This window comes from Manis javanica, chromosome 1 (genome assembly GCF_040802235.1).
Source record: "Manis javanica isolate MJ-LG chromosome 1, MJ_LKY, whole genome shotgun sequence".
NCBI classification, from domain to species: Eukaryota; Metazoa; Chordata; class Mammalia; order Pholidota; family Manidae; genus Manis; species Manis javanica.
In genome coordinates, this window is record NC_133156.1 from 207,852,301 (window position 1) to 207,870,629 (window position 18,329).

General features: G+C 39.2%; 1 protein-coding gene across 12 annotated transcripts in view; it reads left to right on the forward strand.

Annotated features, from left to right (window-relative positions):
- THADA (THADA armadillo repeat containing) overlaps nucleotides 1-18,329 on the forward strand; it is a 319,658-nt gene that overhangs the window by 160,802 nt on the left and 140,527 nt on the right. For all 12 annotated transcript variants that reach the window (XR_001852627.3, XR_005053772.2, XM_017657268.3 and 9 more), the window contains exon 29: nucleotides 11,034-11,202. Coding sequence is in view for 10 of the 12 variants with exons in the window: in XM_017657268.3 (XP_017512757.3) it covers nucleotides 11,034-11,202 (169 nt within the window). In the remaining 2 variants the exon portion in view is untranslated. The remainder of the gene's footprint in view (nucleotides 1-11,033; nucleotides 11,203-18,329) is intronic.

Below are 18,329 nucleotides of genomic sequence, written 5' to 3' on the forward strand. Positions count from 1 at the left end.
GCACAAAGAAAAGTTAATTCTGGCCATAAAAGTTCAAAGGAAATATCTGGGCTTGTTTAATCTGGGAAGAGAAGACTTGGGATGTTTTGGAGATGGGACTGGAGGCAGAGAAGGGAAAACAAGGCAGGATGTATAACAAATTGTCTAATGGATATGAAGAGTTATTCTTTAAAAACTGCATTATTAAGGTATAATTGATATAAAGTAAACTGCACATCTTTAAGATAGTTAGATAAGTTTATATACTCATAAAACCATCAGCCCTGTCAAGATAGTGACTACAGTCATCACCCAAAAAGTTTCCTTGTGCCCTTGTGTAAACTTTTCTAACTATCCTGACCCCATCACCTGGCAACAGCTGATCAATATTCTATCACTATAGATTAATTGCATTTTCTAGAATTCATATAAATAGAATCATATATTATGTGTGCTATTTTGTGTGGGTTTATCACTGAGCATAATAATTTTGAGATTCATTCATGTTGTTATGTATATTGATAGTCTGTTCCTTTTTATCACCAAATATTCCATTGTATGGATGTTCCACAATTTGTTTATGTACTCCTCTGTTGATAGACACTTGTGCTGTGTCTAGTTTTGACTATTACAGATAAAGGTACTAGGAATATTCATATAAGTATTTGTATAGATAAAGGATTTCATTTCTCTAGTGAAAATACCTATGAGTGGAATGATTAAGTTGTGTGGAGAGTGTATATTTAAAATTTTATGTCAAATTGTTTTCCATATGATTGTACCATTTTACATGCCACCAGCAAAGGATGAGAGTTACAGTTGTTCCATATCCTAGCCAACTCTTGGTATGCTTAGTCTTTTTAATTTTGGTCTTGCTAGTGAATGTGTAGTGGTATATCACTGTGGTTTCAGCTTGAACTTCCCTATAACTAAGGTTGTTGAGCATCTTTAGATGTGCTTATTTTCCATCTGTGTATCTCTTTGATGAAGTGTTGGTTCAAAGTCTGACCCAGTTTTTTTGGGGGGGTTGTTTGTTTTCTTATTATTCTGAATGTATTCTGAACACAAGCCAAAAGGTTATTCTTTTAGGCATAGATTCATTTATTTCCCTGGCATGTAGAACCAGAAAAACAAAATTAAGTCACAGCAAGAAAAAAATATAATTATATTTAAGTACTTTTTGACCAGGACACTAACTTGAACATTGGGGCAGCCAAAGGGTATAAAACTTTTCCCTGAAGGTACTTAAAAATAGAGCTGGCAGTGGTCTGCCTGGATGCTGTACCAGATTTACCTAATTGCTGTACCAAATTTACCCAATTGCTATCTTCAGTTGAGGAAAGACTCTTCAGTGGGGTGGGTCTATTGCTAACATCTCAATATTTCTTGCTCTTTGTGCTGCTTTTTCAGGCCAAAAAAGGTACAATTTCTTGGAATTTTTTTAAAACTTTCCATGTACTTTATGGTTTTTAAAACTTAATTCTTTCTGATTTTAGCTTGAAGTGTTGCTATAAAACATGAGGATGGCCATTCAGGGGTGGCACTAATTAGCTTTAGCAAAAACAAATTACAATCTCTGGAGAATAATCAATGCTCAAATTTCTCATCCAGCAGTAACACAAATGATTGTTTTAGCTGATGGTATTAGGAAGATCTATTTAACTCTGCAGGCAAAATAATTAACTAGATTCTAGAGAAGAGATTCTACATGATTAAAGGAACTGAGTTGTTTTAGCTGCGGAAGGGAAGAGTAAGGAGTGATTTAATGATAGGATTCCAATATAGTTAATGAAGGGTTTTCCTGTGTGTAGAAAACACTGGTCATTTGTTCTCCAACTCCAGAGAGGCTCAAACTAGAGAAAATTGACTTCAACTATAGAAAGATCGAGTGTGGTTAGTGTTATACATAAAACTTTTATTATTGGCATCAATATTATGAGATAAAGCAATGGAGCAAGTCAAGAGAGGTCATAAAGATTTTAAAATAAAAAAGATAACTATCTGCCTGGAATGTTTTAATGTCTGTTGAATTAGAGGATTTTGTTATTGAAGGAGACCTTAGAGATCACTTATCATACTCTCCTTCTACAGATGAGAATGTGGAAGGACACTGTAACTTGCCTACGGCCACATTGCTAGATACTAATATTTTAATCTGAGGATGTTTTAAAAATAGCCAGGCTTAAGAGACACTGAAGGGACCATATAAGAGTTTTTGCTTCACGATAGATTCCACTCCACCAAAACTGTCACTTAAAGCTGATGACTTGTGTATTATTTTTCCCGAAATCCATGAAGATCTTGCCAATGTACTGACCTGTGTCTCTTCTTGTCATTAAAAATGTTAAAGATTTTTATTCTTCAACATTTTGAACTTGTCTCTAAATAAGTACTATACTATCAATGACTAGATGATTTGACCCAAGGTGTTCAACAGATAGAGGATAGAAGTAGACACTTCCACAACCTTTGGGGAGCCCATCCTACTTTTGGAGTTTTTAGGAGTTTTTCATAGATTTTTGGTTGATGGCTGTGCTATAAAGACTGTCCTGCAAAGACTTGGTGGGTCAGTTACTATGTCTGGTGACTAATTTGCCTTCCTTAAAGATAGTACGTAAAGCTTCAGGTTTTGTTCTGTTCAACACTAGTTAAGAGCAGTAGGAACCTGCTGCCGCTGATTCACTGTGTATGGGATCTGCACATATGAGTTCTAACCATTGGAATTAGTAGGATAAATTGCTTGTAAAGGATTGTACATCCATTACCATAACAGGAAGGAATTGGTACAATGCAGTCTATTGGATCATGATTACATTTTATTTGGTAAGTCATCATTCTGTACATGTTCTCACCAGACCAGAGAGCAAAAACCTACGTATGTTTACATAGGGTTATACACTTATTTTAAAGGATTTATATGAGTACTAAAAATGACATAAAATATTTTGTCCCTAGCACATTGCCTGACATCTAGCAGACACTCAGTAAATGTTTCTACCTTCCCTTCCTTTTTCCTTCCTTGAAATTCAGCATGAGCATTGGAACCTTTCAGAAATGTAACCAATTCTTGTCAAAAGGGATGTTAATAAAATTCCTCATATTTAAAAGTGTTTACTTTTAAGTTATCATTCTGTGTTACCTGACTCCCAGGATGCTTAGATTTTACAAGATTTTAATACCTTTTCAGAAATAATCACCTGAAAAGTCAGGGTCTGTTGGTCCAAAAAAGATTTACTTGGCACCTATGATCTGTTCAGCCAGTCTTGAGCTAGATTTAGGATAGTGCCCCATTGAGAAATTTGTATTTAATATGGCAATAGAGAACTATCACAGGTTCTGAAACATTTGAAAGCTAGAAACAAACAAACAAACCTTTTGAAAGCAGGGCCAAAAATATTCCTTTCCAAACCTTTCCCCTAAATGTATGTATTAGGTTAAAAAAAAAAAGGTAAGTTCTTTCTATACCTTTGTGTAGTTTCTTAAATTGACCACCCAGTCCTTTGTTTGTGAACTGAAAACCGTTCACTGTCAATATGGAGTCACATATTTTAAAGGGTAATGGGGTGAGTTTCAACGGTATGAAATAACTTGGAGAACTTGGCCTGTGAGCAGTGGTCATCACCACGAGGTCGCTTGTGGAAGGTCCCCAGCATGTTCAGGACTGTTTTTCTCTGACCCGCCCACTACTTGCAAGGAAAATAGAAGACATGCTGAGGCCAGGTATTATGTTTAACCCCTTTAAAGAATCAGCGTGTGCCTGAATTTGCCCATCTCTTAGTCTTTTGTGAAGCCAGAGCAGAAACAATGTGAGAGCTTTTGCTAATGAGAGGAATGTGCAGCTCTTTCAGTCAGTCCACATAAGGTGTGGCTCTCAGCTCCTGCCCTGCACACAGCTTATCCCAGAGCCCTGAGGGTAGATCCAGAGCGCTTATCCAGCTGTCTGTGAAGAGACCAGTAGACCAGTATGTGGCTTGTTGATCCAGGGACAGAGAGAAAACCCACAGAAGGACTGGGAGGGAAGATTATGCAAACTAAATCTGGTGGTTATTTCATTGCTTAGGAAAGTTTTATACTGTTTGTGTTAGATATTTGTGTTTTTTTCACTTTATAATACTCCATTTTATTTTGTGTGAAGAACAAAATTAATGATTCCCTGTTTATCTCAAGGGCTTCCTAGTCTTTGTATTTATGTTGCTATAATGTCTTCTCCATGTTTTTCCCAGAGGCAGGAAAGAATCAATGTTAAGGCACATCACATTTCAGTGCTCCAGAGGGAAAAAAACCTTCTTTCCAGCAATCTAGACCTTTTGGTTGGAATCTGAAAAATTCAGTTTCATATTGTATTTATTGTTGTCTAGGCAAAAAATAATGAAAGGACAAAATGAAATGAAATGAATAAAATTTTCATGCTCCATCTCTGCATTTTCATATTAGCAAGTAACCAGGGATTACCATTCAGAAATCATGCATCCTTTTGTTAATTTAAGAAGTGTTTGTAATTTCCGATAACTAAAGAGCATTATTCAGAGAGCTTTTTAAAGTACCATACTGGATAGCTTCCCTCATCTCTGTTGGAAAATTCCCTTGCTTTATTTCCTATCACTTAAAGGGATGGTATGAATGCAAGTAGCTGCTGCCATTGCATCTGTGACCCCCATGTCCTTTCCACATATGTGAACAAGTGCTGTGTCCAGTTCTTGTGGAGGCAAGTAGAGGGATGTCCAAATGTTGGAGGCTGATTCACAGCCCCTAACAGCTGCCATTTTCACCACTTTGGCATTGACAGCCTGTGGCTAGTCAGCCTGGGTAAAAAGCTTTAGTAACTTGGTGGCAGAGTGGAGGTGACCTTAAAAGGATGTGTCTTCTATGGCTTAGATGACTCTTTGGTTGGACTGTCACAGATAGTTAGTTTTCAGATATTATTTTGTGACTTCTTATGATCTGTATTTCCTTGTAAAAAAAAACATTTTTAAAAGGCTTTAACGTATTGATTAATTTGTAAAGAGCAGCTACTGCTTTGAACTGCCCAGTAGACACTTAAATTAAACATTCTACCTATAGATAAATGTATATCATTTTGTCCATGAAAGCTAGAAATATGCAATTTTTAGCTTAGCTACAGTCTATGACTCTGATTTCCCTCGCACTACCCAAACCAAAGACTTAAAAAAAAGTCAGACTTCAAAAGTCCTGAACCCATTACCCTTCCAAGAAACATATTTGAATAAAGAAATCCATGAGCTGTGCGGAAGGCAAGGTTACAGTAAATGCAACTTTTAAGTGCTAGTGGTTTAAGTTGCAGGAAAAGGAACAAGTAGTTCAGGGGGTACTAGGTCCTTTGATGAACTGCAAGTTGGGACAGGAAGGATAAGTAGACACTCTGCCAACCTTGATGGGCACTGAACTCACCTGAGAATGTGGACGAAGGGCTTCAGGAACACCACCTTTATAACAAAAACGTCATACACTCTGAAATGTCTGCTTTTTCAAATTCACTGGTACAAACTTATTTTTTTAGTGGTTGCTCTCTTTTATGCATGCCCACCTACCCACACATGTACTTGTTTCCTGAAGGCAAGATTTGAAACTAGGAACCACACACAATAAAAAGAAAAAAAAAATCTTTGGTGAAACAGCATTAGAAACACCATTAAAACTGACAGAAAAGAGAATTTGGGTCCTGGACTTGAAGAATAAAGGCAAAGGACCTCACATAAAGAAGTCAGTTGGCCCCAAAGAAATGCAATCTTCCTTCTCTTCTTTCTAGCTCCTCTGGTGGGGCGGGGGAAGGGTAGCCTTTGTGAGCACTTCAAGCCTGTTGGGTACAGGCAAAGTTCTGTGTCCTCAGCCAGTTGTTGAGATAGAGAACAGTACAGAGTTTGTACATGTGGGTAAAGCTTTCAAGTTTGAAAGTTATTCCAAGTTATATTCAATAATAGCTACCAGTCATTCACACCTCAAAGTGATTAGTTTGAACAGATTACTTTGGAAACATTTGGCTTTTCCAAGGGTCTGGGGGTTTTGAGGCAACTGCATTGTAACGTCTTAGAAAGATTGAATTTTGCAAGTGGAGAGACTCTAATTAGAAAGCAAGATCTGCCACTTGCGAGTTTAATGACATACAGTATATTGGAAAACCTCATTTTCCTCATCTTAAAACAGGGATGATAATGACCTTGTAATGAAGATTTAGTGAAGTAAATGAAGTAGTGTATGTAAATTATGCAGCCAGTCCTGGCACACAGTAGTCATTTCATAAACCTCAGTTCCCTTCCTTTTGACTAGATGCAGTTTGATTTCACGTAAAGAAAGACACAGGGCTTGGGAGGGGGGCCCCTCTGTTTGCCAAACACAAATGTTCTTTCTGCCCGACACTTCTGTCACAGCTGGACCACATCTCCCAAGCCACTTACCTCCTCTCTTTGTGTCTTGCCTCATCTCTTCTACAACAGCATGTATTTACTTCTCCTGGCTGTGAGAAGTGTTGGCTGATGGGGCATCTTTCCCACTAGGCTGTGGACTCCCTGTGGCCTGGGCAGTGGCTTTTTTCTCTGACTGTCTGGTTCCTAATTCAGGGCATGCTTGTGCTAGTGGTTGCCTCTATGGCTAATCTGCAGGTATGGGTGAGCAAGAGACAGTTCTGTTATGTCTAGCCACTTACCTGTGGAAACTTTTCAGGAAAGCTGGAACAAATTCTGAGGTTAAATATAAAGAGGGAAACACCTAGAAAAAGCTCTGTGAAATGGAGTGAAGTGGGAGATGATCTCAGGAAAGTGGTCTTCCCTTGCTCAGAAGATGATATTCTGAACTCCTGGGTTCTCCAGGGTTTCTGAAGTCCAAAGATATATTTAACCCTCATTTGAAGATCTTTATCTCCTCTAGGGAGCTGTTGCCGCTCTCCTTCCTGTGCCACCACACTCATGTATGTCTTCGTGGGCCCCCTGACTCACGCTCACGTCACAGGCTGTTTGTCTGGCTCCCCTTCTGAGCTGCTGGTTCCCTGAGTGCAGTGTGCTACTTCTCCACACACATATCTGTAAAGCAGGACACATACCTGACAGCCACACTGTGTGCAAAGGAGCAACAGGACATTCGTGAGCTGGGTCTGGGGAACACTGACCCAGGGGTTTTGGATGTCTGTCAGGAACCTCCTGAAATTGTATGGGAAGTTGTGTGTATATGTTCATAAATCTGTTTCGCTTATGAGAGAGTCCACAGTTTACATTAGATTCTGAAATGTTTTCATGATCCTGCAAATATTAAAAACAAAAACAAAAAAACCCAGCATACTCATGTAGAGATTTTCTACATACTTGTAAGTTAAAGCTTATGTTTTCAGTCGCTGGCAGACATTTTTATGCTCCCTTGCTTTCCAGGTGTGAGCTAAAGCTTAGAATAGCCTACAAGCTCTGTGTTGGAGCCATGGAGGGCACTTCTGACCTGGGGGCTGCTGATGCATCCTGGAGGGCCCACTTGGCCTTTCTGAGCTTCATTTTATTTTCCATCTATTAATTTAGGTTTATAATGCCCTCATGTCCTACAGGAATGTTGCATAGTGAATAGATAATGGGTATTCAGGCATTTTTAAAACAGACAAGGGCTATACAATTGCAGAATACAAGTATTACTGTTACAGATGAGTCCTTTCGTATTTACACAGTGCTGAGAATACAGTCAATAAATAGGACATGAAAATGAACAGAAGAGTTTGTTGGAGTGAAAGGGCTCGAGGTGTAAAGCAGTAAGTCTTCAGGTCTCACAGATCCTGCAGAGGACCTGGTATTGAGGCCTAGAACGCAACCAGAGGTACCACGAAAATTATTTTCAAACAATGGTAAAAGTAGCAATGACCTTTGAGATCCCAAATCCGTTTGCTTTAGTTTCCAGAAGAAATTGAGACTTAGAGAGATAGAAAGGAGCCTTTTCAGAAGGGCTTGAGATTCCTCCTCATCACTTTTAATGAAGACCAAAAAAAAAAAACCACCGCTTTTGGTCTTCATATCATCTATTTGCTGTCTTCTTAAAAATGGTACAGCATTCACACTATGGTCTTAATTCTCTCATTGGGGCCACTTAGAGGCCTGAAATTCCTGGAATATGCTGATCCTGTACTAGACACAGGCATAGCACACTATGAAAACTTCCTATTTCCCAAGCACCTTTTTGCTTGGAATGTCCTCTCAGCCATTACATCGGAGCACTGGGTATAGATTATTGCCATCCCTCTCAGCGCTCCTTGACACCCAGAGAGGTTACTATGACTTCTCCAAGTCATAAAACTCAAATGTCCAAAGCAGGATGAAAATCCAGGTACTCTAATTTTCTGTTCTTCCAGCCACTACACAGTGTCCCTGAAGAGCACCTCTGCTTGATCTTGGCACATTTACTGAATCAAACTAGAAGACTTTATCTACGAGGAAGAGATTTTAGCTTTAAATACAATTGTACTTAATGCTAAAAAGATTGTGTTTATGTCCCCTCACACTCTAGGCCACATTCACCTGGAGAAAGGCTAAATGTCATCAGAACCCTTCCCAGATCCTAATAGCTGATAAAACATTAACCTGGAATTTTTTTGTATTTTTTATTTTTTTGATTAATGGTTGTATATGGTGAGTGTGTGTGTACTATAATCTATCCATCCATTTTAACAATTTGCAAAAGAGGAGTTTAAAATTACATTTAATCATTGCTTTATAATGAATGTTACTTAATTAAATATTACTTTGAAAACAGACTTCTCTTTTTCTGTAATTGCATTACTGTTTTGAGGGGAGGTTTTGTTTTGCTCTTTAACCTGATTGTGTGTATTTGGAAAGTACCTCAGCACAGGGTATCCGAAAGCAGAAAACTCTGGCTCTTTTCCCACTTTCCATTCTTTCTTCTGTATAGATGCCAGATTCCTTTGGGAAATCATCATTTGCTAAAGGTCAGGAGAGAAAGGAGGGGCATTCTTTAGTGTACAGTTACTGCTAATTGGAAACTAAACATCTGTAACCATGTCAGAGTTATTTGTATTTGAAAAGAAACATTTATACACAGAGCCTGTTTAGTAACATAAAACACTATACTACAAAGTGTGTGTGTTGGAGGGCTGGGGGACAGACAGCTGGGGAAGCTTCCGACAAATGACTGTGCTGAGTGAGGTCATTTGCTAATTAAATCTCAAAGTATTTTCAGAGTATCTTCTTTCCTTTATCGAGTGAGGTTTTCTCATCACCATCCCCCAAATGTCCTCTGGGCCAATGCAAATGTTTTACTGCATTTGCCAATTACAGATTAAACATTTAATCTTTTAAAAGGAAAAATAAAGGAGAAAATGGGTGAGTTGGCAGAACATAGTCAGAGACCATGGGGAAATCTCTAGTTGCCTATCTCCCTTTAGACTTCAGTGTCTCCCCAAAGTACGGTTCAAGGCAAGCTCTTCTCCATCCTGAAAGTGTGTGCTTGTTGACCTCTCTTGTAGACTACATTCTTAGGGGGAAGAATGACACAATGTTTTGACTTACCCTGTTCCTCTTTTCTCCTCCCTCCCTACCTCCTTCTCTCTACCGTACTCCCCACAGTGAAATTCTGCTTCAGTCATTCCATTTGTGTAGAAATTGTATCTAGTTTTACTGTCACACTAAGATAAATGTCAGTGATACCTTTGAGATGTTAGAAACATTTCAGTCATAGGGCTTAGTCCCTCTCCTACAAGGCTACGTGGCCCTAATGGCCCAGATCTTACCAGTAATTCCTTCTTCGAATACTAGTTAATTTTGAAAACAAACAAAACAAGAGATCAACTTTTCTCCTGCAGAGTCTGCTATCTTCTGATCTTCGCCTCCCTTGTCTTGGCATCTGAGACATTTCTGTAAGTTGGGTTACTCTTTTAATTGGATGAAAGATCATGAAGTCTTGAGAGTTCTAGTCAAGACCTTATTTAAACTAGGACTTAACTATATTGGGCTTTCCTCTCAAATAATTCTTTATCTGTGAAGACTGTCAGGTGCACTGTTTCAACGAGATGGTTGTGGACTCTTGACTTCTGAGTGTTTAGAAAGTCAAGAGGCTCTTAGATGACCTGCCTTTCCAGTGACCTTTGTAGAATCTCAAAATACCACTTGCCTATGACTTTCACTCATTTTAGAACTGGCTCCTATTCAAACTCTTTCCATGTGAGTCTGCCCAGTGGCCAGGATCTAGTTACTTGAGGGTCCATCTCTTGTTCTCTTGACAATAAGTTCAGGTTATGTAGTCTGCCCTTTGTAGCTCCCCCCACTCTGGCCTCACCCACTTCTCAGCCTTCAGTTCCACTGTGGTCCATGAGCACCTACTCCAACCAGATGTATCTACCTCTACCTTGAGCATTTCTATTTCTACCTTTGCTTTATACTACTGTCCCTTGTTGAAACAACTTCCTGGTTTCTTGTGGCCTAGTTGAGTCATGCTTGCTTTCCTCAGTTCCCGCTACAACCCACAATCTTATTCTCCTATGGCCATAATGTCAAGACCACTTGCCTATCGTTTGTCCAGTACTGTCTTGTGCTTTGGTCTTTTAAAATATACTTCTTACCTGTGAACCAGAGAATAGGCTCTTCAGAGAAAACAGTGACTGTCTTATTTTTCATGGTGATCATTATGAGTGCTCAATAAAATAAAATCAGTTGTCTGATAGTTGAGAGTAAGCCATTTTTGCTATACCTGTTCATTGTTTATTCCCAAAGCCTATCTGCAGTTATCCCTGTAATGGAGTCATACCTATTAATGATGTTTATAAGAGAAGGAAAGTCACCTGTAGAACTAATGTTGATACAAAACACACACACACAAAAAAAAAAATCATTTGGAATAAGGGAAGTATAAAAAAATCATTTGGCGTAGGGAGCAGCTTGGATGTCCCAACTGGAGCTAAATAGAACATTGGCATATACAAAGGCATGTTGAAATGAGTATTTTTTATTGGAGTGTCATTGATATGAAATCTTAAATTGGTTTCACAGATACAAGTGGTTCAACAGTTACCCATATTATCAAATCCTTGATGGTCTTACGTTTTTATTTCTTTCCAGATGTGGTCGCTCACCTGTCTACCGATCCCGGGAAATGGCAGCTCGAGCCTTGGTCCCTTTTCTTTTGATAGATGAAATCCCTAATACTGTCCGAACTCTGTTGGCTGAACTTCCCAACTGCACTGACCAGCGTTTCCGGCAAAACCATATTCACGGGACTCTTCTGCAGGTAGGTAAAGTTACTTTGTGTGAGTCAAAAGAGTAAGTCAGTCAGTCAGTAAGTTCAGTCAAACACCACAGGATGAACTTTGGTTTCTTATGTACTGTTAGCAGGTGAAGATTTGATACATGAGATTTTAACATTACCTGTAGAACTTCTTCTACTGCTGAAAAAGCAGGTATTTCATAGGTGTACTTTTTTCATCACAAACACGAATACAGTGTCACCCCGTATTCAGTCACAGCATCTTTTGCATTAAATCCTGTTTTTTACAGCCTGCCTTCCTGTTTGGACTTACCTCTCTGAGCCAGATGAAGTTTTGTGTTTTCCATCAGGAATGCCTGCAGAACATTCTGGGCCACTCCCTATTCACGGTGGCATTGTGAGCATTCCTTGAAAGAGAGGTTAGCCCCAGAAGCACTAGGAGAGTTTGAACACAGCAAGGAGAGTTTGCCCTCTGGCATAATACCGTAGTACCTGGAAATACCAAACCCTACTTTCCTATTTTTCTCTGTGCTACAAAAGAGACTTTTTATTTTGAATAAATAGAAATACAATTTTTTTATTGCTTTTAACTCAACATTTCTTCTAGAAAAGACTGAAGTACCACAAATAAATAAGAAATAGACTTCTTACTGAAACTGTCCTTTTAAAATCCTACTGATAAACTTGAGACAGTTACCTTTAGTGAGAATATCTGCTATTCACATGACTGCTGGGGTCACTCACATTGTGGTAGGGTTCGGGGTGGACTTTAATATCAAGTTATGTTTCTAGTTTTTGAGCAGAGTTGAGAAATGCCTTGAGATCTACACCGCTGACATGGGAGGTGGTGTGTAGAATGGTTAACAGCATGGGACTCTGGAGCCAGACTATCTGGGTGTCAGTCTCAAATCCACCCCTCACTACCTGCACATCTGTGTCTGCCTGTTTGAAATGAGGGTAATAGGAGTATATACCTCACGGGGATTTTGTGAAGAACAAATTAATTCATGCATACTTTATATTGCTTAGAATAGTACCTGGTACATAAGAAGGTACATAGTTATTGTCATTATCGTAGTTTTAATGAGAGTGTACTATAATGAATTAGTTACTACTATTTTTAGTAACTAATTCCCTCTAGGTGAGAATGCAAGCTAGGCTTACCTTCCTGCCTCCTTCCTTGGTTATTTTATATATTCAAGAAATATTTACTGAATGTCTCCTACATACGACTGTATCAGTCAAAAGAGTAAGTCAGTTCTTTTGTTGAAAGAGTCAAGGACAAAAAAGACCTGAAAATGGACAATCATAGTACAATGTGCTAAATGCTAGGGGACCTCTTAACAGGGCCACCTGACTGGTCTTGGGGAAGTCAGAGAAAGCTTCTCAGAGACAGTGACATCTAGGTAGAGAGCCAAGGAAGTTAGCCAAGTTCCCATGCAGTGAGAAGAGCATATAGAAAGGCCCAGGGTGGGTAAGAAGTCAGACCATCTGGGAACCGTAAGTTTGGGTGGGACTGAAGTTCTGGGTTGACTGGTCTCAAATTGGTCTCAGGATTTCTCTACCTTCATAAAGATCATTGAGAATCCCAAGACATTTAGAAACAAACAGAAAATCTTAAAACACAAGAACTTATACGCACACATTCCATTAGTCATTAGAATGATGACATCATCACACACCTTGTAGACTAGCAAATTCTACCGTACACTTGTGAGAAAATGAGAATAAAAGAGGAAAAGAATGTCTTACTATTTATTTTGAAAATAGTTTGATCTTGCAGATCTCCTAGAAGGATTGTGTGACCCCCAAAGGTCTCAGACCAGATCTTCCGGTCTGTATTATATATATTATTAGTCTTTGGTGGTTTCCTTGGTACAACTTCTTAAGCACTCAACTCGGTTGATCCTCACTGTATCCCAGTGATGCAGAGAGGGGCAGGAGTTAGTGTCTTCATTTTTAAGGTGGGACCCTGAGGCCTGTTCAAGTTAGACCTCTTGATTCTGTCAGCCTCTGCTACTTCTTTGAACTGAAGGGGTTGGCAATAATGAGTAATGCAGAGCAAGCTTTTCAAAGATTCATGAATTATGCAATTGAGTTACATGGAAGGCTCAAGTTGTCAAGGAGGGGATCAGATTTTCACTTTTGAAGATCCATTCTTGGTTGAACTATGTCAGAATTGGTGAGGTTGGAATTGCTTCTTGGGCTCTTTCATTAGGACACAAGTGGGCCTCCCAGCCTAGTTCCCCACATACACCATTAACAGGTCTAGGGTGCGTTTCACCACTCTACCCAGCAACAAGACATGGTCTTTTGCACTGTCTCTGGGCTGCCTTTGATATTCGCAAGTTTACTTTTTTAATACATAAGATGGGAAACACTGTAGGAAGGTAAAAACTCTGGGGGTGGTTGTGACTATTGCTCCTCTTCCTGAGTGTTGAAAAAATAAAGGGATTGTTGGAAAAAGACCGACAATGTGGGGATTGGATGTTTGGTATTGTGTTGGTGTTTGTCAAACAGATTCCTGGCTTTATCAAGATTGGGTTATCCTCTGGGTGAAAAAAGGGAGTCAAAGGCATGTGAAAATCTTTTTGTCATGTCCATTCGGGTGTGTCTCATCTGTGTTGTAATAACTCTGTTTCATCCAGTTGTTCTCTATGGGGAAAGCAAAGGGGTTAAAATGGGGAGGGCTCTTCTCTTTCCTTTCTGCAGCTTATAGATTCCTTCTCTGCATAAAGCTACCTTTGAAATCTTAGGTCTGGCCCTGGAAAAGAGATGTTTGGGATTGAGAGGAATGATAATCTCCATGGGACTTTCATAGCCAGCTAAATAAATATAAAATTGTTATTTTTTCCAAAAGCAGGAAATCACTTTGTAATCAGAAAACAAATTCTTTCACAGAACATAATCTTGAATTATACATTTTGACTTCTTTGAAAAATGTTTATCAAACCTCAGAGTATTTCTATAGTATACCTTGAAAACGAGAAATATGCTAATCTCTGAATTTTGGGGGACTATGGAAGAAATACTCCAATTGTAGGACATGAGAAAAAAGAAAGAACATGTGGGATTCATTTCTTAATCATTTTAAAAACCAGAGGTTCATAATTACAATTTTTAAATGGATGGAAGTAATACACATCAGAAAAGGTGAGATTACGCAGCAGGTTCATAAGAGCCCACAGTAAATGACATTAAATCTCAATAAAGGCTAGATAAGATCCATGGACATTACCTCATTTGGGAACAACACTGGCAGAGCTACCCTGTCTTTTTAGTAGAATTAACCATCTGTTTTTGTTGCCAAATTCTTCATGTTAGGGACTTAGCATTACTACTAGGTTACTTATCACTCCTGAGAAATCCTATTGGAGTTCAAAGAGTTCCCTTGTGTTGAGGAAGGGAACATGAGGGGAGATTTATTCTGATTCTTGGGTACTTAACTCGTAGTTTGGTGTTTCAAAAGGAAATATATACCATTTGAAGTAAAAGTTTGAATTTTGAGTTTTTTAATTTCCATCTATTCCAATTATTTTTTCTGAAGGTATAAAAGCATAGAAGGTAATCCCTGCTTTTTCTTTAATTAAGCTCTTTTTTGAAACGGGTGGAACATGGTGAAGTGGACCGTTGCAATAGTTTAGCTTCTATGAAAGCAGAAAAGGCACTTTTGGCATTTATCTGAACATTCTAGCTAAAGGTATTCTTTTTTCTTTAGTAAATCCAAATAATCACCACAGTTCTACACATCCCTTTGCTGGTATTAAATTTTCTCAGTTTTTGCCAGCAGAATCTGTTGACCACTTGTAGTCTTTTATTCCCACCCCCTATCCTCCTCTTCCACCTGAACTTGGAACCTTGATTCCTTGATTCTGCACTTTGAGGATTCCAAGTCAAAAGGTCCCACTTTCCTGGCTGGGGGTCTGAACACTTGGGTTGACATGATATATTAGCCAAGATGGACTTCAGATGGCCTAGGCCCACACTTCAGAAAGTTTGCCATAAGAGAAGTAAACGAGCGTTTGGAGCTCCTCCTGCACTCCACGTGAATTGCATGTGTGAACTTGTTAGCACTGTCCGCCTGCAAGGGAGGTGTTACTCGCTCCTGCCCCTCTGCTCTATCCCAGTTTCTGATGAGGAAATTGAAGGAAGCCTGAGAGAGTGACTTGCATAAAGTCACAGAGGTACTCAGAGGATAGTGATAAGGTATTAAACTCTGAATCCTGTGCTCTTTTCTGTTTAGAAGTGCTGCCTTGCTAACAGTTGATGTGTATAACAAATTTTTAATACCAAAGGGAAACAAACCCAGAATCCATCTTTGCTCTGTTTTTAATCCCTTTTCACTCCATTGGTCTCTTTAAATCTAATTTGACATGATACTACAACACTGGAAGCAAAGTAAGTACATTTATATCTTCATAAGAGGCAATCAGCGAAATCCGGAGAAGCTACAGCTGGTAAAGGACTTCCCTCCCTCTGCCCACCTCCTTCTCATCATTTCTCTGGTTTCTCACTGAATACTCCTAACCTGGAATCCTCCCTTGGGACCAAGTGTGCCATTGCCATCCCTTCTGTCATCTTTAAAGGTGTGACAAAGCTTTTGAACATGGATAACCATATGAATGTGTATCCTTGGCCTGGGAGCTGATGGGACCGTGAAAAGGTGACAGGGTTGAATTCAGTTCAGCAGACACTGTGGTACGCGTACACAGTTCTGGGTGCAGGTGAAAATGAGTTTGCCTCTAAGGCTCTTACCTCCCAGTGTGGAGAGCTATGGGCTAGCAGCCAAGTGAGCCCACTGCCCAGGGACCAGGGAGCATATGAGTAACAGAAATGAACACAAAGCAGAAGATACAGCAGCCAGACAGGGCATCGGGCATAAAACAAGAGTGAAATGAAGGCCCCCTTCTATTTCCATCTGTAACGCCCTAACCCTGTGTTGGGGCTGGAGTTAGAGTCTTTATGCAGGTAGCAATAGGGTACTGGGCTGGGAGAGACAGCATGGGGACACAAAGAGAGGCAGGTCTTGGCATTACCTTTGTGGAAAAGAAAACCAGAAAAGAAATAGTGGTAGGCTAATTCAGCCAGCTAGTTGTCTGGAAGAATCACACTGTTCAAGAAACAGGGATAAGACCAACCATCCTTCACTCTCTCTCTGCTACAGAGACAAGCAGTGGAAGCAAATAGAAAATCAGTGGTAGAGGCAGCCTTAAGTATAAATTCTATTGGAGTTTTCTAAATAAAGAAATGCATGTTTTCAGAAAAAAATTATTTTTTACTAAAATTGTTATACCAAAACTATACGAGTAAATGTAATTTAAAAGAATGATTAATTACATTTTCTAGAAGTGTGACCATATAAGACAGCATCTTATGCTTGAAGAACTTTAATGTTTTTTAAAAGTATACAATTTAAAACATTAAGTAGAATGTTCAAGCTGTCCAGAGAGGAAGTGTTACTTGATAGGGTCCATTTGGTGACTTAAGGTTGGTTTATCTCCAGTATTGTTTAAGTTACACAGAGAATATAATTTCAGAACAGAAAGTAAAAAACAAAAGCATGAAATTATGCTGATGCTCTAAGTTATAACTGGGTTGCTGGTCAGTGTGCTTCTTTTCTGCAGTGAGTCATGAATAAAATAAAATACTGGCCAAATTCATTCTTTCTTTCTAGGACTTGTGTTTATATGAAAAAAGAAAAATCTAAGTTGCTAGAAAAGTCTCCACTCCAAGAAGGGCTAGAGCAGAGATTCTCCAATGGTGTGGCTGTAGATGTGCCAATTATTTATTGATTCCTTCAGCTCTCAAGGAGTCTGAGTGAGGCCTGGGGTGCTGGAGGCTCCAGGCAGTCACCTGCAGCTGGGAGCAGCAGCATCTGTTTATCCCAGAGTGCCAAAAAAATATTATTTTCTGTGTGTGCCTTGATGTGAAAAAGATTGGGAGGCACTGGGCTCCTAAGTAAAATTAAAGAAATAACTAAACCTTGTTAAATCTCACCTTTTGGCAATATATTCCTTTCTGGATATAAGCCCAGAAAAGTCATTTTTAATTAAAATGCAACTTTTGAAGATGATTAATCCCTTCCTTATAAATATCGAAAGGCTTTTATTTTTGGCTTTTGCTGGGTGTGAGAGACAGCTTTTAGCTGCCAGTCCTAGAGCACTGACTGGAGTGCACCGTCCTTGACACCAGCCAGTGTACTGTTGCTGTCTTGTAATGCTCTGAATGCATAGTATGCAGAATTTATAGATTTGTCAGTTGATATGTCCCCAGGCTTCTGTTACTGTTCAGAAATAAGAGTAGGGAAGGTAATGGCAAAAAGGACATGTATATTTACATAATGCATAGTCACACACGCACACGCACACACACACACTCACACCAGTTGTGCATATACATATGGGGGGGTTGTTGAGTGTGTACAGAGGCTCTTTTGGATAATGGGTATTATTCCTATGTTACTGAAGAGAAAATTGAGGGTGAGGGGTTCTGGGTTTTGACTAAAGTTATGCGAGGTAAATGATAAAAAGTGGAGCTGGGATTCAAAGCTTCCAAGCTTGTGCAGTTAACTGTTATATTCTGCTACTTCTCGGCATGAGGAAAAGAGCATACTCTGCAAGAGTGACTCTCTCTGGGATCTTCAAGGTATGGGGCAAAATGGAAGTTGACGTCGTCTATTTATTTGTTCATTCAGTAGCTGTTGAATGAGCACCAGCTACATGCCAAGCACTGTCCTAGGTGCTTGGAATATGTCAGAGAACAAAAGAGACAAACCCTTGTTCTCTACAGTCACTGCTCTCACAGAGCTTACATCCTAGAGGCAGGGAGACAGACAATAGTAAATGCTGTTATAATAAAATTTATTATAATTCATTATAATTGTAATAACTACATTGTACAGTTTATTAGCAGGTAAGAATTGCTGTGGACAAAGAAAAAAACAAGTAGAGTAGGGTGAGGGGCATAAAGGAGAGCAGATGGCAGTATTAAATGAGGTATCAGAGTAGTCAGTGTTGAAAAGATAACACTGGAGCAAATCCCACCAAAAGACAAGGGAAAACTTTCTTTAATAAAGGTAAGCATCGTTTCTCCTAAAACTGGGTTGGTTACACATGTGTGTATGCCCAAGACTACCTTGAACATAGAGGAGT